The 25,795-nt window shown below is 29.7% G+C and overlaps 3 protein-coding genes across 8 annotated transcripts; 1 reads left to right on the top strand and 2 right to left on the bottom strand.

Annotated features, from left to right (window-relative positions):
* Window positions 1-4,883: 4,883 nt before the first annotated feature.
* LOC107935100 (RNA polymerase sigma factor sigF, chloroplastic) lies at window positions 4,884-8,180 on the bottom strand. 2 transcript variants are annotated; one of them, XM_041100849.1, is made up of 8 exons: window positions 7,933-8,180; window positions 7,376-7,536; window positions 7,137-7,243; window positions 6,828-7,025; window positions 6,469-6,742; window positions 5,995-6,366; window positions 5,562-5,762; window positions 4,884-5,360 (listed from the first exon to the last, which is right to left on the bottom strand). In XM_041100849.1, the coding sequence occupies exons 1-8, from the start codon at window positions 8,024-8,026 to the stop codon at window positions 5,073-5,075; spliced, it is 1,695 nt and encodes a 564-aa protein (XP_040956783.1). In that variant the 5' UTR covers window positions 8,027-8,180; the 3' UTR covers window positions 4,884-5,072. The 2 variants fall into 2 exon arrangements, with proteins under 2 accessions (XP_040956783.1, XP_040956784.1); XM_041100850.1 differs by lacking the exon at window positions 7,933-8,180 and having other exon boundaries at window positions 7,335-7,476.
* A 10,449-nt stretch (window positions 8,181-18,629) lies between these two features.
* On the top strand, window positions 18,630-19,557 carry LOC121220937 (transcription factor TCP11). Its single transcript, XM_041100851.1, has one exon. It carries the CDS (start codon window positions 18,737-18,739, stop codon window positions 19,352-19,354), a length of 618 nt encoding a protein of 205 aa, XP_040956785.1. The 5' UTR covers window positions 18,630-18,736; the 3' UTR covers window positions 19,355-19,557.
* A 1,666-nt stretch (window positions 19,558-21,223) lies between these two features.
* On the bottom strand, window positions 21,224-25,507 carry LOC121220938 (OVARIAN TUMOR DOMAIN-containing deubiquitinating enzyme 12). 5 transcript variants are annotated; one of them, XM_041100853.1, is made up of 12 exons: window positions 25,311-25,502; window positions 24,134-24,217; window positions 23,650-24,026; window positions 23,394-23,560; window positions 23,150-23,223; window positions 22,910-22,964; window positions 22,757-22,831; window positions 22,567-22,640; window positions 22,440-22,488; window positions 22,109-22,193; window positions 21,810-21,866; window positions 21,224-21,468 (listed from the first exon to the last, which is right to left on the bottom strand). In XM_041100853.1, the coding sequence occupies exons 3-12, from the start codon at window positions 23,978-23,980 to the stop codon at window positions 21,413-21,415; spliced, it is 1,023 nt and encodes a 340-aa protein (XP_040956787.1). In that variant the 5' UTR covers window positions 23,981-24,026; window positions 24,134-24,217; window positions 25,311-25,502; the 3' UTR covers window positions 21,224-21,412. The 5 variants fall into 5 exon arrangements, with proteins under 5 accessions (XP_040956787.1, XP_040956786.1, XP_040956788.1 ...); XM_041100852.1 differs by lacking the exon at window positions 24,134-24,217 and having other exon boundaries at window positions 25,311-25,507; XM_041100854.1 differs by lacking the exon at window positions 24,134-24,217 and having other exon boundaries at window positions 25,224-25,507.
* Window positions 25,508-25,795: the final 288 nt, after the last annotated feature.

Consider the following 25,795-nt stretch of genomic DNA (forward strand, 5'->3'; position numbering starts at 1 on the left):
GAGATTTTGTCCAGGTTCATCCCGGGAAAAAATATGGGACCCGAGCTCGACTCGTTTTTAATTAAAATTAAAATTATTTTTTTAATAAAATTAAAACTAATTGTTAGTAAAATTATCAAATTATTAATTGTTAATTGTATTAATTGTTGTAACAAAATCTAACATTTGATTAGTAAAATTATCAAATTATTAATTGTATTAATTGTTAATTGAATTAATTGTATTAATTGTTGTAACAAAATCTAACATTTGATTAGTAAAATAAACTTGATGTTTTATTATTATTTTGTATTAATTGTTGTAACAAAATCTAACATTTGATTAGTAAAATAAACTTGATGTTTTATTATTATTATTTTATTATTATTATTTTGTAACTTGTAACAAAATTGATTGTATTAATTGTTAGTAAGCTGAGTGGGTCTCTTTCTTTTAACCGGAGTTATGTATTATTAAACTCATACAATACATAAATTTATTTATTCCATTTCTATTTCTATTTCTTATTTATACATAAATTAGTTGGACAAATAAAAAAACTTAAAATAAAAAACTATTATAATTTAAAAATAAGGAAATGAAAGTAAATGAAACTTAAAATAAAAAACTATTAGTTGGATAAATTAGTTGGCCAATAAGGAAATGAAAGTAAATGAAACTTAAAAAAAAGCTATTATATTTAAAATATATATTTAATATATTTTCAGGCCGGGCTCGGGCCAAAAAAATTTTGCCCGAGGCCTGGCCCGTTTTCTAAACAGGCCTCAATTTTTGTCCAAGCCCATATTTTGGGCCTATACTTTTACCCGAAGCGGGCCATCGGGCCGGGCCGAGCCGCCCAGCCTATGGACAAGTCTAGTTTAGATGTGTGGTATATTTATATTCAGTGCAGCTAAAATAGTAGTGGCGGTGAGATTAATTGATGTAGTGATGAGATTGGATGCTATAGCAGTGAGATTAAAAGTAATGAGATTGAATGCTATATCGCTGAGATTAAAAATAGCTGAGAGAGTAGAATGTGTTTAAATTCAAATGCAACTGTAACCTTAAAGTGATAATAAAAAATGACATTAAATTAAACATGATATATAATAAAAAATATAAATTATTTAACATTTACAAATAATAAATAACTAAAATTATTACAAGTAAATTTATCTTTGATAATAATTTAATTAAAAAGTAATTAAAATTTAAGAAAGAAATCAAGCATTTATTATTTTATTTAATATTTCAGAGCTAATTATATATTCAATTATAATTGTTCAATTTAGTATTACTTTATTTCTATAGTTATATATTTTATTTTAGGTTTATATTTAACTTACTTATAATTATTTAATTTTATATTATAAATTTTATTATGATTTCTTTATTTTTCTTTAAGCGTTTTATTGGATTCATCAGGATGGACAAAAAGGTTAAATATGCTACAAGCGTAGTTTTAAAATTTTAACCGGGTAAAATAGACCGGTGAGATTTTTAGGGTGTGGTGTGATTACATCTCTTTCACCGCACCGTAGGCTTGTCATTCAAAGGTAATATTGTGCTGCGATTGCATAATTTTCAATATAAGTCTCATTGTCTTGGAGCTAAACGAAGATCCAAAAGAACCCATAGTTTGATTCTCAATTTTCGATTTGATTCTCAGTTTTTCATACAAGGTTTATTTTTTATTTTATTTTTACAAAATTAGTAGATTTTAAATATTATTTAATGATGTTTTAAAATCATTTATATAATTATTTCTAAAAATTAATAATTTTTCAAGTAAATAAAAAATAATTAATAACTCTTAAATAATATATTTTGAAAAATAATTTTTATACAATATTTTAATTTATTTTTACTATTTTAAATATTAAATAATTATTTTTATGTCATAAAATTTTAAGTTGTAAAATTAAATAAATATAAAGTAAAATTTTATTTGATTTAATTCGATTTGATTCGATTTGTAATATGAAAAAAAAATCATCCAAATACCACATTTAAGTCAACTTTTCGTTGGTATTTTTTTTAAAGTAATATGGTTTAGCTTAAAAAAAGAGTAAATTTTAATTTCTATTTAGTGTGTCTTTCATCCTAATAGTTTCAAACTTGCAATGTAATAAGTTAATTTTAATATTTTAATATATATATATGAAAGGAAATGTAACACCCTTAATCCTTCTCTGTTACCAGAATAAGGTTATAGAGTATTACCAAACTTTACGAATTAAATACGGACATTTCCCAACTTTTGTTACACATATTAAGAATCAATCATATAACACTCATATTGTCCCTTAGATGGACCTTCGATGCCTAATATTCACTTTAGAAGTGAATCGGGACTAAACTGGGTACTTAGGAAATTTTTCCCAAAATTTCAAAAATTTTCTTAGAAGCAAGGGACACATGCCCGTGTCTCTGCCCATGTGGACGAAAATAGGTCATTTTAAGGCCACTTTTCTAACCCATTTTGACATTAACCTGCACTCAACATTCACATACACAAATATATCCCAACCAAGCAATCAATACAAGCTAAAACATGTTCTCAACATGACATAACATCACAAATCTTTCATTTACTTATACCTACCTATTTAACTCATTTCATTGATTTATCAAATTCTACTACTAATTACATGCATATAAACATTTAATATTCACAACTACAATTCAAACTATTTCATTGCCAAACCAACCCTATACATGCCATATAAACCAAAATTTACATTGCAAAAACTACCAGAATAAACCGGATAGTGTAGCTTGATGTGTTGATCCGATCTTTCGACTACACGTTAATCTACAAGAACATTAAACAACACGAGTAAGCTTAATAAAGCTTAGTAAGTTCAATAGGTTAAACATTGATTTTACCGAACTTAATATAATATAATAAATTAAATTGTAAATAAATCATATATTTTTCCCTGTCAAATACAACGTATTCAATAAACACGCTTCCTTCATATCAATATCAATAATAATTTATAAATCTTTCAATTCAATCACATAAGTCTCTTACTATTTCTTACTGAATCGAAGAACGGTTTACGGATATGAGTACTTCGTTCTTTTTGTGCCATAGTCCAACTATGGTTTTACACATGCATTGCCATAGCCCTGCCATGGTCTTACATTTGTAGTGCCATAACCCAGTTATGGTCTTATCATCAGAATGACATAGCCCAGCTATGGTCTTACACATGTATCTATACTGCCATAGTCTAACCACGGTCTTACATTCAAGGTGCCATAACCCAGTTACGGTCTTTTCATTAAAATTCCATAACCCAACTATGGTCTTACATTTAAACATTGCCATGGTCCAACCATGATCTTATCTGTCAATTCATTCATTGCCACGGAACGGTCCTACTCAATCCTGCTTTATGCTCGTTTTAAACATTCAATTCAATTTTCATACTTTTACAATAATCTTAATTTCAACAAAAAAATATGAATAAATATATTATATCATTTCTAAATTAACAAATAATCATAAAAGTTTAACCATATGAACTTACCTGGGTTGGATTGTAAAATTGGTAATAGTTTAGAGACTACTCGGCTAATTTCCCTTTTTCTCGTTGATCTACGAGCTCTTGATCTAATATGTAACATTTTTCATTCATTAGCATATATTTCAATTCCATTCCACTTCACAATTAATACCTGTCAAATTTCAAAATTACACAATTACCCTAACTTTTACAGTTTTTATAATTTAGCTCCTCACCAATTAACTCATCAAATAAGATAATTTTTCTCAATTAACACTTTATCTAAATATTATAAGTTATTACACAGCCCTTAATAAACATAATTTAATACCAAAACCTAGGATTTAATCTTTTTCACAATTTGATCCTAAAATCAATTTCTATTGAAATTACTTGATAAAATCTTCATATAATAAAATTAAAACTTCAAATCCATGTTAATTCATCATAAAAATCCAGCACTCATCAATGGTAACTTTCAAAATTACCCATAGAATCAAAAACTAATGAATTAGATAGTTGGACCTAATTGTAAATTAGAAGAAGAATAGCCTAGAAAAGTTTAGAATTCAATTTATTTAAGTTAATTTCACAAAAGTTACAATTTTGTCCTTTAATCACATGATTTGTTTGTCTTCTTTTCTGCTTATGCCGCCTCATGCCTTTATTTTAGGCATAATTTCTCCTTAAGTCCTCTTTTATTTACCATTATTTAATCACTTTAGCAAGTTTTGCACCTTTTTCAATTTAGTTCTTTTTAATTAATTAACTATCGAAACGATAAAATTTTCTAACAAAACTTTAATACTACCTTAATGACACTCCGTAAATATTTATAAAAATATTTACGGCTCGATTTATAAAATTGAAGTCTCGATACCCCGTTTTTAAAACCAATTAACCTAATAATTCCTTCTAAACTCAAATCACTATTTCACAAATGTTTCTAAAATCACATTTAACTCATAAATACTAAATAATAAAATTTACGAGCTTACTGGTCGAAATTAATGACTTCAAATTACCATTTCCGTTACCACTGAAAATTCAGGTTGTTACAGGAAAAATATTCGGCAATGTCTTTGAAATTTTTAGACTTCACAAGCAAGGTTTGCCATTGACAATTGTCCTGTAAAAGTATAATAAAATATTAAAAATTAATATTGAATAAGGGATACATTGTGTGGAATTAAAAAAAAAATTATCAATATATCAAATGCTAATATGAAAATTTTAATTTGATCTCATTTTATTTAATATTATTTTGTGTTTACTCTTTATACATACCAAACACAAAATAATTGAATTTATTTTAAATATATATAATTAATTTAAAATCAAAATTTTATATAATTGAGTAAAAGAAGTCAAAATTCACCAATAACATTTGATAAAAGTATCTATCCCGATTATACAAAAACAAAACGCAAAACAAAAGCATTGTTAGATTACAGTGTTGGAGCAATTCAATCAGGGTCATAGGCTTAGGCCTTGTTCTTTAGCTAACAACAGATTTTTCACTCTTGCCCTCGAATTTACATGTAAAATCTAACGAATATGTCTGTGTCTCTATGCCTAAACAAGCAAATCGGCATATGCACCAAGTCCTTGTTTGACTAGGCATTGCTTTAGCTTGTACAATGCCCGGCTCTCTAGCTGCCTCACCCGTTCCTTAGATAATCCAAATATGTTTCCTATCTCAGACAGAGAATTCTCTTTACTTTCTTCAATACTGAACCGTAGTTTGATTATCTTCCTTTCTTTTGGGCTGAGAACACGTAGAAGGTTGCGCACGTGCTGCCGCATTAGTTGCTTTGCCACACTAACATCAGGGATCTCAATACCAGTGTCTGGTGTTACCTCCTGCAGTTCAAGATAAGAACAAAGAATTAACTTCATATTTTTAGGGAAATTTAAAGAATTTATACATGAGTTGGTGTTGTTCCCTCAAAAACACTTATTTCTGCAACCATTTGCATGAAAATTGGCCTATCTTTTGCCATCCATATCATCAAGAAACTAGATGCTATCCACACAGGGACCAAGCTTAAACCGAGGCATTACCTGAAAGGTGGTATCCTGGTCTGTCCATACAGGTTGTTGCATAGAAAGCGGCGTCCTTGTTGTGAAAAGCAACTTATCCAACTTTTGAACTGTAATTCCAGCACGTGTTGCTAGTTCTTCTTTGGAAGGACAATGATTTCCTTCTTGAATGTATGATCTCTTTGCCTTCACCACTTTGCCCAAGAGGCTGTATGCATTCTCCTGAAAACATTAAGTAGGTTCTTTGCTGGTATGATGCTTCTCAAATATATAAAAAGTTATATGCCTGACTTTAACATATAATAAACTTATAACATCTCCAGCAACTTGAAGAGATATTGTCTCATCCATTATTATTATGTTAGCAAAAAACCATATACTTTCAATATACCTACAGTACCATGTTAAGGTAGCATACATGATATCAAGCATAAACACAAGAAATTGTAATTACCGGCAAACGAATGGTTCTGGAATGTTGCACAATAGACTTTGTAATGGTTTGCCGTATCCACCAGTAAGAATAGGTGGCAAATCGGCATCCAACTTGTGGTTTGAACTTCTCGACGCTTTTAATAAGCCCCATACTTCCCTCCTGCAGTAAATCCTGAAGGTTCATACCACGGCCCTGATATTGTTTAGCAACATGAAACACCATACGGAAGTTTGCATACACCAATTTTTCCCGGCTTCTGTTTCCATTGTGGAGTTCTGCCTGCAAGGCTGAACAACTAAGACCAATGGCTTCAGCCCATTCAACCAAGGTCGGTTCACGCCCAAACTGAGATTGAAGATTACTCTTCAGCTTCTCTAATCTCATCAAATCCTGTACATGTTACATGCATCGTGAATAAGACCTTTCATTAACCAAATATTCTCTATTTTCCATGACTTAAGTGAAAAAAAAGGGCAGGATTGAGAAAGGCACCTGAACTTTAATTATTAATTCGGACTCTTCTTTAGCAGTCAAGAGTTGTGTTGTCTCAGGACCCCTTAAGAACAATCGAAGGGGATCATTGGGATCGTAACTTCCACTAACCTTTTTTCTTACATTTGTCTTTCGTAAACTATAGGTATCAGAAATCATAAATTTAGATGGCATCCTCCTTCGTTTAGACTGTCTCTCTAAACGTCTTGTTGACCTAACTGTAGGTGCTTCCTCCTCCTCAACTGGCAATGTAGATGAATTAGCCGACCCCAAACTGCAATAGCATTAGTTATCAGTCTTTGAAGAGTATAATTAGTCTAGAACACTAGTGCAACCAGGAAGAAAAGATCGAAGCTAACCTATTAGAAAGTGAATCATCAAGGTCTAATTTGAGGTCCTCAGCTAATGCTAAAGCTTGTTTAGAAGCCGACAAAGCATTCTTAGCAAGGGCCAATATAGTACTTGGTTCAACATTCATAATCTCCTCAGTATCAGCTGCAACAGACTGCATATTCAAGGAAGATGATGGATTTTCTCCTAATTCCAAGACTGACAATCTGAATGAAAGAAAAAAAATAAGGCAGTACATGATGATGCAATTCAAGGGAAAGGATTGCCATCGCAACTATTTAATGCAGGAAGCAGTCAATGAGGCTTAGTTCATTTACAATTGCCTTAAATCAGGCCACTGGAGCATCTGCTGTTCAAAGTTGTTGGAGGCCTTTCCTTCATGAAGTGTTGTCCCATTCTCAACCTGCTGTTTGTCTGTTGGCCCCTAAGATTGAACAAGGATTTGCAAATATTTGAGGAAGGATATCAACAAAATGACCAAAAACAAACACTAAAAAGGCAAGTGTGCAAATTACATAATACATATATGTTGTGCATAGATAAACAAGAGTCTCACTGGATATGCTTTATCTTCCTTAAAGTATTGCAAGATAGGCAGAGGTCTGCAGTCATCGCGCTGTTCTTGTGAGAGAACTGATGTAGGAAAATGCCTAGCTACCGAATGAATCGGAATAGATGTTGCAGCAGCAGCAGCCGCTTGCTCGTGAAACATTGAAACTGCATAGTTGTATTGTGCATACATTGTCATTCAGCACTTAGTATTATTAACTCAGGAAATTGAGAGCCAAACACAGGGTCATACATAAACAGATATAGGCACTTCTCCTATCTATCTATCTATCTATCTATCTATCTATCTATCTATCCATCCATCAATATCTCCATATAGATGCACAACTTTCTCAGGAACCTGGAAGTAACAGTAATTTCCCAGTTCTACGACGTGACTATATAACCCATTTCCAAGACCAACTACAACACAAACAAAATTGCTTCAACAAGAAAAGCCCAAGGAAGTTATATATATATATCAAGTACCAGAGGCGCAAAACAAATAGAAAAAAAGAGAAGGGTAATTTACTAGAACTCAGAAACAATAGATATGGATGTTACCTGAAGAAGATGGTGGTGAAGAGACAGAATTCTTAAGTTGGGTTCTCGTAGAAAAAGATGGAGGAAGAGAGAGAAAATTCCTTGCAGCTTCCATTGATGGCAAGTAACTATTGTGTTATCTCTACAATATGCAGCTTCTGTTAATTAATACACGACTTGTTTTCTTGTTCTGGCTGGGGTACTTGTGTTTCTGTATGTTCGAATGCCTTACCGAGTGTTCTTTTTGTAGATAAAGAACAAGAAGCAGAACAGTGAGCCAGCGAAAACATATATACTCTATTTATTTACATTTCCACCCCCTCAAAAGAAATGGATATGGTTGGGCCACCTTTTGCTTGAAAGCGAGACCCCTGGCCCTGGGATATTTTTTTTTATTTTTGTCGGCCTCCAACCTAAGTTTAGGCCCTGCTCCATTTTGTTCAGAAGCCCAATTTTAAGTCATTTGTTATAATAGCTTTGCTCAAACCCAATATCCAACTCTATCGCGCTTAGTATGATTACGAATGGATGAAGCGACAAGACAGAGAGAGGTAAAGGCATGATTATGGCGGAAATGAGTGCTGCAAATACCGAGATTGGTCAAATTTGTGTGGCAGTCTGTCAGACGACTTACACACCTCCGGTATTATTCAAAACTACAAACAACCCAATATGGGATGGGGTCACATTGCCCACTTCTCTCACCTTTCTCTTCCTTACTTTTCCCATTTAACTCTGCCATTTACTTGTGGGGATCTTATTTAAATAATATAAAAATATTAACTACTCAATAGTTCTCAATGTTAAGTCACCCCTCCAAATAACGTAGGTAGTTTTTGGAATGTAATTTTTTAAAAGTATATAAAAATAATAATTTTAAATAATTATTAGAGTAATTATATGTATAATTACACTTAAATTTAATTTTAAAAAATTATTTATATACAAGTTATAAAAGTTATATTATAAGTATAAACACATATAAGTACTTAGGATGGTTATAGCAAAAAAAAATCTTATATTATAAAAATAATTTGTGTATTTTATAAAGTTATAACAAAAATATATCTATAAATTATTATAAAAACAATTTTTTATAATGAATAAAAACACTCCTAGAAACTAGGAATGGGCAAAACCAATGGACTCTTCCTGTCGAGAAATATGAGCATCATCCTCAAGTAATCGTATAACATATCTTGATGGATCTTCAAAGAGAGTTAACTGATTTAACCTTCCTATTGTCACCTTTGCCAAACAATCAGCTATCGTGTTGGTTTTATGCAAGATGTGTCTAAATTTTATCACCATTCATGGATTAACCGGACTTATCTAATATTGCTAATTGATCCAAAACCATTACAGGTAGTATCAATAAGCAGAGCATTATCACAATTAATTTCAACATGTTTGTAACATTTCATCCAAGCCAGTTTCAAGGGGTCTTTTACAAAAATAATACAAAAAAAACCAAAATAATATAATTTTTTTATTTACCAAAATAATACAAAAAAAGCTGAAAGAAGGGCCTGCCACAGTGGCACCTTTGGTGTCTGTGACAGAGGCGGCACCAATTGTTCGTATTTCGGCCATTTGTTCGTATTTTTTCCCGGATTTTATTACTTTTAAAAATATACTATTTTCTAATTTTTTTATTTTACATTATTTTAGTACATTATGTTTGAAATATATTAATTTAGTGTGTTTTTTATTGAAAGTAATAAAATTCGAGAAAAAATACGAACAAAGGGCCAAAATAAGAGTTTTTTTAAAATTTATTTAAAAAACACACTAAATGCATACATTTCAAACATAATGTACTAAAATAATGTAAAATAATAAAATTATAAAATAGTATATTTTTTAAAATAATAAAATATGAAAATAATATATTTTTATTGAAAGTAATAAAATCCGAGAAAAAAATACGAACAAAGGGTCGAAATAAGGAGTTTTTTTAATTTATTTAAAAAACACACTAAATGAATACATTTCAAACATAATGTACTAAAATAATGTAAAATAATAAAATTAGAAAATAGTATATTTTTTTAAAGTAATAAACTCTGGGGGAAAAAATACGAACAAAGGGCCGAAATAAGTTTTTTTTTAAATTTATTTAAAAAACAGTAAATTAATACATTTCAAACATAATGTACTAAAATAATTTAAAATAATAAAATACGAAAATAATATATTTTTATTGAGAGTAATAAAATCTGGGAAAAAAATACGAACAAAGGGCCGAAATAAGGGGTTTTTTTAATTTATTTAAAAAACGCACTAAATTAATATATTTCAAACATAATGTACTAAAATAATGTAAAATAAAAAATTAGAAAATAGTATATTTTTTAAAAGTAATAAAATCCGAGAAAAAAATATGAACAAATGGCCGAAATAAGGGTTTTTTTAAATTTATTTAAAAAACACACTAAACGAATACATTTCAAACATAATGTACTAAAATAATGTAAAATAATAAAATTAGAAAATAGTATAGTTTTTTAAAGTAATAAACTCTGGGGAAAAAATACAAACAAAGGGCCGAAATAAGGTTTTTTTTAATTTTATTTAAAAATACAGTAAATTAATACATTTCAAACATAATGTACTAAAATAATTTAAAATAATAAAATACAAAAATAATATATTTTTATTGAAAGTAATAAAATCCGGGAAAAAATACGAACAAATGGCCGAAATAAGAGTTTTTTTAATTTATTTAAAAAACACACTAAATTAATATATTTCAAACATAATGTACTAAAATAATGTAAAATATAAAAATATGAAATAGTATATTTTTAAAAGTAATAAAATTCGGGAAAAAAATACAAACAAATGGCCAAAATACGAACAATTGGTGTCGCCTCTGCCACAGGCACCAAAGGTGCCGCCTGTGGCAAGCCCTTCTTTCAGCTTTGTTTTTTTTTTAACTATTTTTTTGTATCATTTTGGTAAATAAAAAAAATTATATTATTTTGGTATTTTTTTATTTTTTTGTATTATTTTTGTAAAAGACCCCAGTTTCAACCCTTCCACTGCGGCTCTTGCTTCTACCTGGAAAGCCTCGGTCATCCCTATTACCATGGCAAAACCAGTCAACCATTTCCCATTTGAATCACGCACAATTCCTCCAATTGCTGCCTTGGAGGTAACTGTTGAGACCAATCTATCTACATTAAGCGTTACCCATCCTAGACCGGGTCGCTGCCAACCTTTTGTAGTTTGAGTATAACAAAGCCCAATGATTCAATTTATCCCTAAATTCCCATGCCTTTGTCCAAGCACGACCGAGGCAATGAGCTCACGTCTGCTACTACTAACATTTTGAAAAATGAAAGCATAACGATTTTTCCAAAGAAACCAAGTAACGATTGAGATAAAAGTCGCCACCATCAACACTTAGCATCCCTTCGTTCATGACATTCCAGTGAACTCAATCCCCCAAATTAGAGTTAAAAATTACATTCCAACAATGTCTAGGTAGAAAAGTATTCCAAACAGAATGAGCAAACTCACAGTCCCTCACAGCATGTATAGTGGATTCAACCGATTTACCACATTATTCACAAAAGGGAATGTAACACCCCTAACCCGTATCCGTCGCCGAATTAGGGTTACGAGGCATTACTGAACAAAACACAACCATCTCAAAATCAATACATATACATTATATATATTATTTAAAAATAATAAACTTAGTCTAATATTAAATATGCAAAATGTTAAACTTCTCTTCTAACCATTTTTAATAAACAAAGACATTATAATCCAACTAGTAAAAACATTACAAACTAGCAAATCCATAAGGAAATAACCCATTTTAGTATGGCTATTATATTCATATACAATACAACAAAGTATGACGTTCAAAACATTTATCTAGTTTGTACATGCCATAGTTAGAATTTAAATATTTTAAATACCAAGATAATAGATAGGGTGATGAACTTGCCGACGATCCCTAAGCTTGAAACTTGATTTTTTTATCTATAAAACAGATAGATGTAAACAAACAAAGTAAGCTTACAAAGCTTAGTAAGTCTATAGCATAACTAAAATATATATAAAAGAAGAATCATATAAATTCATAATTAAACTTATTGAAATCGCAAATACCACATATTGTATATTTAAATACTCATCAAAACTTACAACCAAATACTTTTATATATCATTTACATATAAACAAATGCATACATCATTATCAAATGCCTAAAAACGAATGCATATACACTTTATATGTGTGTAACTGAACGCATATTTATATACTTAACAAATTTTATAACCGAATATATATATACACATCAAATGAATATAACTAAATACATTTATTCTTACCAAAATGCATATATAGATTTCTCACATACATCTATCTGAATGCGAATATACCTAACAATTTCATAAAATTGAATATATATATATAAATTCATACTCATCAAATACATATAAACGAATGTTTATATGCTCATTAAACACAATGACCAAATGTATATACATATTCTTTAAATCCATATGACTAAATCATATACATATCCAATACATGTAAACACATAATGTGAACAGATTCACCAGCACAAAACCTGCTAGGCTTAAAGCCTGATTCAATACACTGGCACTTAGCCTGCTAGACTTAAAGTCTGAAATGTTTCACTAGCAATAAACCTGATAGGCACTGAGCCTAAAATCTCAATTCACAGAAGTTATATCTCATATTTGTATATATTATCCACATAAAAATTCAACTCAATAATTTATAAACTATATCTTTAATCCACATAGGTATATAAAGTTCAGGCATCAAATTCAGCTCAATAACTTAATTATACATCCGAACATATATATATATATAACTTAATACATTAAAACCTACTACCTAATATCATGCATTCGAACACCTTATGATATTCCAAACTAATAATTTCATATCTTCAAATCCATTCAAGAATTTTTACATGAATATACATACATAATCGAACCTCCCTTATACATATATAAATTTCATACTTAAACTCATTACAGAACACACACACACACATATATATATGCATATTTGCATAATTGAACCTCATATAAACTTGTATAAATGGCATACCTAAATTCAATACAATGACATATACATGTATATTTGCATATTATAGATCCAATACAAAGTTTTATACCAATATAAACATATGTTTATTTCCGAATCTTAAGTACACACACACATATATATATACCTTTTATTAAACCAATACTTTATACTTGTATATACATGTATAAATTCAAAACTTGTACATATAAAAATATAAAATTTTTATACTCCAACTAAATTTGATAACATTTATAATTGTATATCCTTATACACCTTCATACTTTAACTAAATTCAAATGACCATATAAGTATATACCTATGATTCGAACATGTAACAATAATGCATATAATTCACTCATCCTTTTAATTATTTCAACCAACATATTTTAAATTATAATTCATCAAAATACAGCACATATACATACCTATATACTGATTTTATGACATTAAATAGCTAATAGACTTACCTGGGACGGTGAAAAGTCGAAACCAGACGATTAATCGACAACTTTAGTTTTTCCCCGATCCAACTCCTATTTCTTCGGTTCTTGATCTAATTATATTCAAAATAAGCTAGTTTAAATATAATTACATTCAATTTAATCCAAAAACAAATAAATGGGTAAATTATCATTTTGCCCCTAATATTTACACTTTTTACAATTTAGTCCTTATTGGATAAAACACAAAATACACAAAATTTGTTCACACCATACAAGGGCCGAATGTACCTATTGTTCATACAAGTGCTCACATTTCATTTATTTCACATTTTAGTCCCTCAAAAATTTAATTTCACAATTTAACTCTAATTACTCAATTTCACCAAAATTTCCAATACAAAACATATTAATCTAAAATATATCTTTCATTATTCATCATCAAACATCACATAACACAAATGTTCATCAATGGCACAACTCAAAATATTCATCGAAATTAAAAATTCAAACATGGGTCGGATAGTATTCGAAGCAACGATCTTAAAAACGTAAAAATTATCAAAAACCAAACAAAGAACTAACCTTAATCAACAATAGAAATGCCGAATCCTAGAAAGCCATGAATGAATTCTCTAAATTCCTTATTCGGCCAAAGAGATGAAATGTTTTATGTTTTCTTTACTTATTTTAATTATAAGATATAATTTAATAATATACTAAATTAACCTTATTATAATAAATATTTATAACATATATATTAAGGACAATGTTGTCATATACCACCCACTAACTAAATCTTGGTCTAATTACATCTTTAGACCTCCCACTTAAAAAGACAACAACAAATAGGTGCTTTTAATATTTAACCTCTAAATTTTATTTTACGCGATTAAACTTTTTTCATCGAATTGAACCTTCAAACGATTAAATTTCCACACGAAATTTTCACACCTATAACTTAACATATAATAGACACTAAAAATAATATTAAAATATTTTTCTGACTCAAATTCGTGGTCTCGAAATCACTATGTCCGATTAGGATCAAAATTGGGCTGTTACAGGAAAAGGGTAACATACCTCTTCGTGCTCGTTCCGTATTAGTCAAAATCTTATTACGAACCAACATCCACAAGAAAGTCCAGACTCGCTGGGTGGCTTTCAACTTCCAAATGACTTTATCACCATTGAGTTGAGAAGGAGTTGTATTTACAAAGTGTTTATAAGACTCCCGCATAGAAAACTTCCCAGCAACCATCCATTTCCACGATAATTGATCTGCCCCCAATTCCCTTAAGAGGAGGGTTGCAAGCCCGTATACGATCAACCATTCCTCTAGGGAGAATCGTTAAAAGCCAATCAAAGTTCCAACTTCCATTCGCATTAACCACATCACATACACAAATAGATTCATCAAGACAACCATTACCATTAAAATGAAATTTTAAGGCACCCAACTCGCTCACCCAAATTAACCAATTGGTCATCTCAAATGCTCCAAGCAAGTCCCTTCTTCACCTCATTCCAAACATCCGTAACATATTTCCAAACATAGGAACAATTACTACGATGCAAAACCTTAGGGATAAAACCATTGATATTGTATTATTCCTAAGGATCCTAACCCACAGTGCGATGATATATTTATTTTAAAAAATTTATAATCAAATATGAACACAATTTATTTATGTATCCATGTTATATATTATAAAAATAATATATTTTTTCATAAAAAATGTATGATTTGGAAATTCTACCTCTTGTGCAAGTAATCTCACAAATGTCAGGTCACGAGTTAATAATATTTACATATATGTCCATCTTGTATATGCATTTATAAAAAAATTAAATTAAATGGTCCATATTATAGGTGAATAAGTCTAAAAATGTAAGCGACTCTGACCCAATCTTAACTAGTGACGTTCTAATAATCCATTTTCCTTGAGAACAATAAGCAAATGAGAAACCCTTGAAGTTTTTCAATAGATGATCGTGTGAATTCTCAATTATTTTTCGCATCATAGATGAATCAGGACGACCCAATCAACTATGTCTAATAGTAAATGTATTTCAATCGATAAACTTCTAGTTTACTATAATACGTGTTTCAATTGCACTAATAATTGTATTGTATAAGCCTAGAGACAAGATAAATAATTTCTCCAAGACATAATTCTTTTCATATATAACTAATATGATTTGAAGATATTCAATAATTTACTCTTTTTTCGTCTCAATATAATTCTTTTTTGAGTAAATATCTTTGAAGCTTAATAAAAATTTTCGAGATTTTAATGAAAGTAATGCATCACTTACAATAATTTATCCCTTCGATTAATTTTGCACTGCCTGATATGTTATTAGCATTTACATTGTTTGTTAGTAAATGAGAAAAATATTTTTTCTCTTTAAGTATAATATATGTTATATCACAATTTACAAGATATACACCTTTACTATTGATTTTGGATCCAACCAAAAAACCAAAGTAATTTATAATCTTCAACTAAATAAAATACACCATAAAAGATGTTAATATATTAAAAACATATAACATTAGAAAAATATAAATATATATATTAAAAAAATATTCAAATACTCTTATCATTTTCATTAATCTTCCATTTTTGGTAGAATTACGATGTTAATATTAAATTATGACAATTGCTCATTCTATTATCATCATTTTCATTTTGTATATAGTTATAAGTGCTATTATGATATTTATTTTTAAAAATGTTTAACTCAGGTCCATAAGGCCATTTACTAAAAAAAATAATTTTCAGAAAATATTCATTTTATGAAATATACAGATAATTATAAATACAAAGCACTAATTATAAGTAAAATATTAATGAATTGAAAATATCATAATAAATAAAACAGTAATAAAAAAACTAATAGATAAATTATGTGAAATTTATTTCAAATAAATAAATATGAATAACTGGCATGTCAAAACAAAAATTATTTTTTATTTTTTGGGGAATTTGTCTACCAATATTTAATTGGTATTTTATTTCTTTATACTTAGCCACAGTCATATAATCTTTTATCATATAGATAAGTAAAATATTTTAAGTTTCAAATGTATCATAAATTAGAAATATCATAATAAATATTTAGGAAATATACAAAAACTTATATAATTTATTAGGCTTAATGGTGCAACAGCCTTTCAATTTTTTTTAAAAAAAGGCGATTAAACCCCTACTTAATTTTTTTACTCATTTGAGTACTTGAACTTTAAAATGTATCCAAAAGACTCTCAAACCTTTTAAAAAAAGCAATTAAGCTCCTACTTTTTTTTTGCACTCAATTGAGTACTTAAACTTTCAAAATGCATCAAAAAGGCCCACAAACTTTTTCAGAAAAAGCAATTAAGCCCCTGCTTTTATTAAAAATTATAAAAAATCAAAATCAATAAAAGCTATAAATATTATTAAATTTTAATAAAAAATTTTCAAATATTAAAATTATAAAAATTATAAAAAATGTAAAATTTTATAAAAATCGTAAAAAAATTATAAAATATATAGAAATATAAAAAATTACAAAATTTTAAAAAGTTGTAAGAAAATTATACAAAATGTAAAGAAATATAAATTTCGTAAATTTTTTTATAAAAATTATCGTACCAAAAGAAGCATTTTATAATTTTTCTATAACTTTTATTGATTTTTATTTTATTTTTATCATTTTCGCCACATGTCACGCTGTGTTGCGACACGTGATGACTTTAATTGAAAAAACTAGGGGTCATTAAATTTTTTATGATTTTTATAAATTTTTTATTTTTATGATTTTTATAAAAAATTCTAATTTTAATAAATTTTAATTTTTTATATTGTTATTAAAATTTAATAATTTATAATTTATAATTTTTTTCTAATTTTTAATAATAGCAGGGCTTAATTGCTTTTTTGAAAAGTTTTGAGGGTCTTTTTGATGATTTTGAAAGTTCAAGTACCCAATTTTGTAAAAAAAAAAGCAGGGACTTAGTTACTTTTTTTGAAGAAGTTTGAGGGACTTTTTGATGCATTTTAAAAGTTTAAGTGCTCAATTGGGTGAAAAAAAGAAGAAGAAGAATTTAATTGTTTTTTTTTTAAAATTTAAAGACTTTTTACTTCCTAAGCCAATTTATTACATTTTTTTATATGTGTCTAATATTTTTAAAATAAAATCATATGAATCTCATCTAAAGCATAAACAATTTAAATAGAGAATTTTTTATATTTTAAGTAATTGAATTGAGTTTTATGTGCACATGTATAAGATAAAAAAGATAATTTAATGGTACAAATAATTTTTATTTTAATATTATGAAAAAAAATGTAACTGCAAAATAACATATTTTCTAATGAGAAACATAGTGTACCCTATATTAAAACTCATTAATGTTATTTTCACTATTTTATTTTTATTGTTGTAAAAAAATAAAATCTTAATCAGGCTTCAAATCTATTTTTTATTTTCTTCTAACTTCTCTTTCTTGCACAATTTTTGAACAATAAAATCATCCTTGTTTGCTAATTGGCTTTAATATCATTGTCACAAAAGTCATTGTTCTGTTTCCTTTTTAATTGAAGTTTGTGTGAAATTACGTTTGAGTATCACATGAAAAAATTCTGTAAGGGTCAAATAAAATCAGATATTATTTCAATAAAAATTTCCTATAACCGAAGAAAATTATTACCTTCATGTTTTCACATGACACTTTCCTTGTTTTTCTTTAAAAAGTGACAGGAAATGCTACGAAAAAGACATATTTCGCCAGGTAAAATATCTCAAATTGCTTATTGAAGAATGAAAATTGATATCTATATTAATATTTAAAGTTAATTAGATTTTAATTCAGTTGTTATTAAAAAATATTATTTTATTAAATAATTATTGTTGAATGTGCAAGATTATCATTTTATTTAAAATACCGAATAAAAATCAAGCAATTATTGTAGAGTTGTAACCGAGGCAAAAATTTGGGCAAAGATACTATCAACCCAAATAGAAGTGCCGAAAGGGGGATCCACCACAACATCTAATAAGTGGGCCCCACAATAGGACCCGACCCAAGTACCACTTCAGGAAGATCAACGAAACCCTAGAACGACACGTCAGCTAGAGTCGTAACGTGAAGACAAATCCCACCCCTCCCCTCTTTTAATCAATCTCACATCTCACCTTTAAAAAGAGACTCTCCTTTACCCCTTGTGGGGTCGCCTCAATCCCACGCCGCTCCTCTACCCTCTCTTTTTTATATGCTTTTTTAATAAAAAACCTAAACCTTTTTTTAAGCTTTGCTATGAGCTCTGAAATGGCGTTCCACAAATTTTCCGCCACCTCCAACCGCACTAACTCCAACCTTAACTCTTCACTCGCCGGCGAGTCTACTCCCAAGACCCAACTCCGGAAACCCATTCCTTTGACTTCTAAAGATCGTCACACCAAAGTGAATGGCCGTGGCCGTCGTGTTCGGATGCCGGCTCTTTGTGCAGCTCGGATCTTTCAACTCACTCGAGAACTCGGTCATCGCTCCGATGGTGAGACCATTGAATGGCTGCTCCGTCAAGCTGAGCCTTCGATCATTGCTGCCACTGGGTCCGGCACCACCCCCGCCGCCCATGAAATCTCTTGTGCCTCTGGGCTCACTACAACTTCTTCGCCTACGGAATCGTGTCAGCTGCACTCGGTAGGGATTGGTAGCGGCGTCGTGGCGGGGATGTATACCATGACAACGCCGCCACCGAGTTGCCGGCTGGACTTGTGCCAGCCAATGGGGTTTCAGTATTCAACTGTAGGGAGAAATGGGTATCAACATATGCCGTTTACAGCGTTGCTTTTGCAGCCGACGGCGGCAGCGGAGGAGGAAGAGCAGCAGGTGGGAAAGGAAGAGGAGGAAGAGAAAAGGCATCAAGAGTAGAGATCTCAAAGTACAGCCATCAGCCACATATATAAAATAATATATTTATTGTCGAGTAGTATTTGCATATTTAGTTTAGATTTTTAGAATTTGATGAGATGATAGATGCTAGACCTTTGAGAAATTGGAAATGCTTTCTTTGTTTCGTCGTTGTAAATTACTGAGGAGTGCATTGGAAATGAAGTATTGCCAGGTTTTTTTAAGGTTTACTGTTATTCTTATTCTGTTTGGTTTGCCAGAAAGTGCGACTGTGAATTGAAAAAAAAGTCCATTGATTAAATTCATGAGATGTAAGATGAAGATTCAAACAAGAACAATTATTTTTATTGAACTTAGAAGCCGAGGGCTTTTTTCCTTTTTATTTTGTTAAACTTGATTTCTTTACATTTAAATCAGTTTTTCTTATTAAAAGCCGTATTCATTTTTATAATATTAAAAGCCGATCTTTTTAGCCATCATTATATCATCTTTTATGTTATTTTCCTTTACATAACAACTTTTTACTAATTTAGTTATTTTATTTTTTTAAAACTTTCAAACAAACATTTCGATCAAAAAATTATATTTTTAAAACAAATTATTTTTTAAAATTTTTTATTGACGTAACACTGTAACAGTAGTAACTGTGTTTCATATAAAATGCCATCTTATTGTTATAATCTATTTAATTAAATTTATTAATTTTGAGGTACAAGTAAAAAGTTTGATTGGTTTTTTCAAAAATTCATAATAAAATTTCGAATAAAAGTTAACTGACTACCACTTTATTGAGAGTAGAAAGCATCAAAACACTATTGGGCATATTTCACCAATCTCCTTGTCTTGGGAACGAAAACGATTTAGAAAGAATTAAAAACTCAGTAAAAGCCTTCAAGAAAACTTCTACTTCCTTCTGTCATGAATACCCATAAACCAAACTAACGAATTCACGATTTCTTATAATCTTTCAACAGAAAGCTTCTGAGTGTAATATCATTTAGTTTTTGTTATACTCATAATCTCTTCCAAATCCATAAAAAAAAAAAAAACACACTCAACCTCCAACACCAACTAAACTAAGAGTTAATTACCAAAAACTAATATCAAATTAAAACTTAAATTTTAAATTACATGTACAAGAATAGAGACAATAATAGATTGGAGTTATGCTCTTTACAGATTAATTCTCTATTACCTCTTATATCAGATTTTAATAAAATTATTTCTACTCCCTAATGAAATAAATTAAAATTTTATTTCAATAAAATATTTATATTTTATATATAAAGTGTATTAACTATATTTTATTGAATGAAAATAATTTTTAATAAAATGAATTATATTTTTAATTTTTATTAAATATATGATCTAAATTTCATTAATTAATATTATTAATATATTATAACTTTTTAATTTGAAAATTAAAAAAAAATTAAATATGATATGAATCATTATGGAGATGGTATAACGAGAGAGGGTTGACTGTTTGTATCTATTTTTATTTTGGAAAACATATTCTTTTGGTATTTGTTAATTTTTTCTAAATTTTTTTTTTGAAAGTTTATTTTGATGAAATGAAACGCATTATGAATTATATATTTAAATTTGCCAAAAAAAATATTATTGAAGCATTACCCTTTATTTTATATTCTCTAGTGGAAGTTAAACTGTTTGGACTTTAACTTCAATTATTTTAAATATTATAATTAAATAAATTTTATAAATAAAATATTCCAAAACTACTTAATTCAGAGTTTTTATAATTTTTTTTTTCAAATTTGCTGGTATTTTTCTTTTTCATTGATAAGCTATTTTTTACAAAACAAATACCAAAAAGTGAACTGTCGGTAAAACAAACCCACTCTTAATGAATCAATAAAGAACAAAGTATGAATAACAAATTTCTTTCAATTTATTTCATGCATGAAAGAATTAAGCTGTGAATATTTCATAAAATTCAAAGGGAATTAAAAAATATATCATACTGTTTCTCCTTACAATACAACTATCAAGTATGATTACATTTTATGGCAAGTCAGAGGGAGGAAATTAATGGAAGCCTGGCTCATCTTTGCTGTGTTAGTTCCCAAAATTCCACCATCTTTTCTTCCTTGGAACCTCGGATGAAGGAGGATCTAGAACCACGCACAACCCAAGATTTAGCAATATTTGAAGAATGATACTAAAACTAGGAACATGCAAATCCCTTTTTAAGTTCAATACAACATAAGATTCCCAAATTGTCCTATCAAGATTCTTGTTATAGGCATTCCATAAGAAACTAAGCTAAGCATTCCCCTGTATTTGAAACAGTATGCATATAAAGAGTCATACACTGATATGTCAGTTTTTTCATGCAGGCCACATTGTTGGAATGTTAACACACTAGTAATGAAGGATCGGGGCAACATGTATTTGAATAAAAAAGAACTTTGTGTGGATGCTAAAGCAAAGAGGAAAATGTAATATAAATCACCTCCTTGGCAGTAGATTGAGTTGTAGTGAACTTCGGCCCAAAAACTCAAGAAAATAACTGCATCAGTACACATAAGAAATCGCAAGTGTTAGAATATACCAGCATAAAATACGGGGTCTTCATCATCGATGTCGTTATTTCTACAAGTGACTTTTTGTTTAACATATATGCAAAAGTAATAATACCTCCAATTGGATGACAAAAGTGAATTAGAATTAGACGATTCTAAAATTCAACAAGAGAAAAAGGAAAAAACTAAGAGGTAGGCTTGCAAGAGAAGTAAGGGCTGAAAATCTTACCGCTTTTCATCTTTTGGAAGTTAGGAAGAATCTCAATGTAACAAGTGTCCTTAAAAGATGTAATGACAAAAATTCTAACGCCATACTGCAAAAAAAAGGTAAAAAAAGTTTGATGGTATTAGACATTGAAAAATGCATGGATACTTGAAGGAAAGCAAATAGAAAGAAAATGAATTATTAAGGGTTGCTCCAGATCAAGGAATTGGGAGGGGGGGGGAACAGAGGAGAATATCCATTGCAACAGTTATTTGTAAATAAATATATGGTTAATTGGTAGTCGCAACACAATCTTCTTTCAAAGGAATCTGTTTGCTACTTTTATAACGCATACCCTGTCCGCAGCAGCCTGCAATGTAACATGATCACCCCACTCGCCACTCCTGGAATCATTCATAATTAGTATTAATATAGCTATTCTCTGCCCAAAAGCTTGAAACATCAATAACAAGAAAGATTACTTAGACATCTTCTTCAAATAGTCTGTATAATCCATGGGGACATATCCTTCATATGCTTCAGGGTTAGATTTAAGCTGTGGCAAAACATGAAACTATTAGTTAGCTACAGCAGGACCGATATGTACTATATACCTTAATAAACAAATTTATTGTTGAGTGTTAGCCAGTAATTTATTCTGGGACAACGAACCTGATTCACAATTTGTCGTCTCACAATTTTGTGATTATCAGGTGTATGAAATAACTGATGTGACAGTGCACGGAACTGGAAAAGCAAAATAATTGACCATAAATTTTATAGCTGAATGCACAGTTCAAACTAAAACATAACAAGAGAACACACCTGACAGTTGCCATCTCCCTGAACCTTGAGCTCCATGAAACCATATACCTGCAATCTGGATGGACAAAGAAATATATCTAGCATTAACCTTAAGTAGCTGATAAAACCAAATTACCAAGTCAGCCAACAACACCTTTCATGAAAAGAAAAAATGATGCATTTCTTATTCACGTTGCTCAAAGCATCAAACTCAACATGCTAAGATATGAAAAATGAAAAAGAGAACAGTATAAATAATACCTGCTTAACAACCTCTCATGATCAGACATTGCTTCATCAATTGATGGTATTTCGCCATTGATTCGAGGGACATGCTGCAACAAACAAATTTAAACACTATGAAGAAAATGGCAGAGATGCAGGATCATATGCATCAATAGAAATTAAATTCTTTTAACAATTTTAACTCAAAATCAGAACATTACATGTATGGACATGAAAGTAAAAAAATTAGAGAATTATGACACTTTTAAGGTAAACTTACAGGAATAGGAACCATTTGATTCAACCTCTTGCCTACTTCATCATCAAGTAAATAACCCTCAGTCAGCTCCAAAGAGCCAGAAAAATCCTCTGAATCACTGGGGCTAGAACTAGAGCATGAACTATGTGGCACCAAATCATCGGATTCATCCCGGCCATATTCATAGCCTGCACATTGTGGCAAAATACGTTCTGAACAATGATAAGCAGATAAATACCATATAAGAAATAAATAAGCAGGAAAACTTTCCAGCCACCTGAATAACAGTAGTCTGTTGTTGAAGGAGTAAGCCAATCATGAGGTTCACAGGATGCTTGCGACTGCTCTTCCCCAGCATGAGAAAATTCGGAAGCTTCTGCCACAGCAAGATGCGAGAATTCTTCCTGAAGGGTACGAGCAATGACCTCATCATTCTCTATCTGGCTGCTTTGTGTATCAGTATGACTATGACCTCTAAAATAGTGTGTATGATGATAGATGTCACCAGCATCTTGCTGCACCATATCATTATTATATACATAATTGTAAAAAGGGTCGCCACCCAGAACCCAATGCACAAAATCTGAATCTTGCTGATACATAGTCATCAACTTCAAGTGAATTTTCCACCTAAAAAGATTACTTGATCACCACCTGAACAAAAAATTCTCAGTTAGACTTTTGTTCACAATGAAAAACCAATTGGATATCCATCTTACATACTCCATGCATGAAGAAACAACTCATAAAAATGGAATTACCCTGAAAAAATCGAAGGCTCTGCTTCAAGAATCAAAATAAGATGCTCCAGAAATATACTCATTATGGCAGGTTAGATTACAATCCTAGGAAACAATGACAAAAGCAACTTATTCTTCACTGAAATTGAGCAAATGATCAAGTTGATATATATATATTATTTGAGGTTTTTATAACTATTTCAATATCAGTAATTTATACAGCACCAAGTTCTTCACAGAACTATTGTTATTAGTGCTACTTTGTGGAAGTTTATCAAAATAAAACCTTAGAAAAAATAAATATAGTAACAACTGATTAAATTTAGTAGGCAAAGAAATTAAAAATCTCTAAATAATGAGTTTATCAGTTTGTTTTCTTCAATCTAAGGATACTTGTTCCTGTATATACCATTACAAAAGTTAGCACCATTCCTTATGACTTAAGAATCCAGGTAATCTTGACTAAAAAGAAGCCCAAAAAGAAAAATAAAAAAGATAGTACTATCTTTTCAGGCTAAACCCTAAATTGGAATCAACTTTATCAAAAGCCAAAACCAATATTAGATTAAAAAAAGGGTTTGTTTTAATGGATTTCCATCATACCATACAATAAGATCGCGTTAGCCGTCTAAATTTACTTCAGGAATCAATTTTAATATATCCTAAAAGTTCAAAAAAGAACAAAAAAACCCTTCATTGGAAACAGTCAAATTAGATAAAATCGAGTTCTTTATTTACCCTTTTGATCTAGATTCTCATTCTATTGTAATATACTTTTCCACATAGAAATTTCATTCCCAATAAAATAATGAAAATCTAATGGCTAAAAGATTTACTAATTCTAAAAAATCTCTCTTGTCCATGCCTAGACATAACTTGCATTTCTCCAACATTATTTTCTTAGCAATAAAAAAAAAATACATAACCATGGAATCAGAAATCAGGAAAAAAAAATACAACACATCAATTCAAAAAAAAAACTTATATGTCGAATCAACCATAGAAACGCATACGAAGATTCCATCAAAATCCAAGCTTTAACGTTAAGCAATCTCAGAAATGAAAAAAGAAAAAAGAACACCCAGAATTCAGAAACACTAAAAAACAGTACCAATGAAAACCCAGAAACATATGATCATTCCCAAGTCCCAGTTCAATCAAAAGAAGAGCCACAGAAATGGAATCTATAAGCACTCACCAAACCCAGAAAGCTTGAAACCTTGGTTTAAAGAGAAAAAAACAAGGAAGAAAAAGAAAACAATGAACTGTTGTTGTATTAATGGAGTACACAAGTGACAAAAAAGATAACGATCAAAACGTTTGCAATTTTTTTGAAAACCTCAGGAAAAAAAGATGAATTAAACCAAATATGGCAATCTTATTTCACGTACTTGTAAATAAACTGTTTCCCGCGGATGTTAATTAAAACGACAAGCACGCGTCAATCCGACCCGATTGCATACGGACGGCCTTTTTTACCAATTAGTAATTTTTATTTTAAAAATTTTAAGTATGCAAAATCTAGTGTTTGAGATGGGAGATGTTACCTGATCCACGGCTGCGATTGTGTGATTTTAGTCCTGATTAAGGTGCTCCAAAAATGACACTTCTGACCTTTTATTTGAATTCAATTTAACGTCCAAAATGGTCCCAAAAAAATCCCACAACCGCCTTACCATTTGA

The sequence above is a fragment of the Gossypium hirsutum genome, chromosome D09, assembly GCF_007990345.1.
Source record: "Gossypium hirsutum isolate 1008001.06 chromosome D09, Gossypium_hirsutum_v2.1, whole genome shotgun sequence".
In the NCBI taxonomy this organism is placed as follows: Eukaryota; Viridiplantae; Streptophyta; class Magnoliopsida; order Malvales; family Malvaceae; genus Gossypium; species Gossypium hirsutum.

Coding starts and splice junctions, on each gene's coding strand:
- LOC121220937 (XM_041100851.1), top strand. CDS start 18,737: ATGAGCTCTGAAATGGCGTTCCACAAATTTTCCGCCACCTCCAACCGC.
- LOC107935100 (XM_041100849.1), bottom strand. CDS start 8,026: ATGGAAGCTGCAAGGAATTTTCTCTCTCTTCCTCCATCTTTTTCTACG. Junction 5,763..5,994: donor CCAGAACCATTCGTTTGCCG/GTAATTACAATT, acceptor TAATGTTTTCAG/GAGAATGCATACAGCCTCTT. Junction 5,361..5,561: donor ACCAGGATACCACCTTTCAG/GTAATGCCTCGG, acceptor CTTGAACTGCAG/GAGGTAACACCAGACACTGG.
- LOC121220938 (XM_041100852.1), bottom strand. CDS start 23,980: ATGACTATGTATCAGCAAGATTCAGATTTTGTGCATTGGGTTCTGGGT. Junction 23,561..23,649: donor AACAGACTACTGTTATTCAG/GTGGCTGGAAAG, acceptor CACAATGTGCAG/GCTATGAATATGGCCGGGAT. Junction 23,224..23,393: donor ATCAAATGGTTCCTATTCCT/GTAAGTTTACCT, acceptor TGTTTGTTGCAG/CATGTCCCTCGAATCAATGG.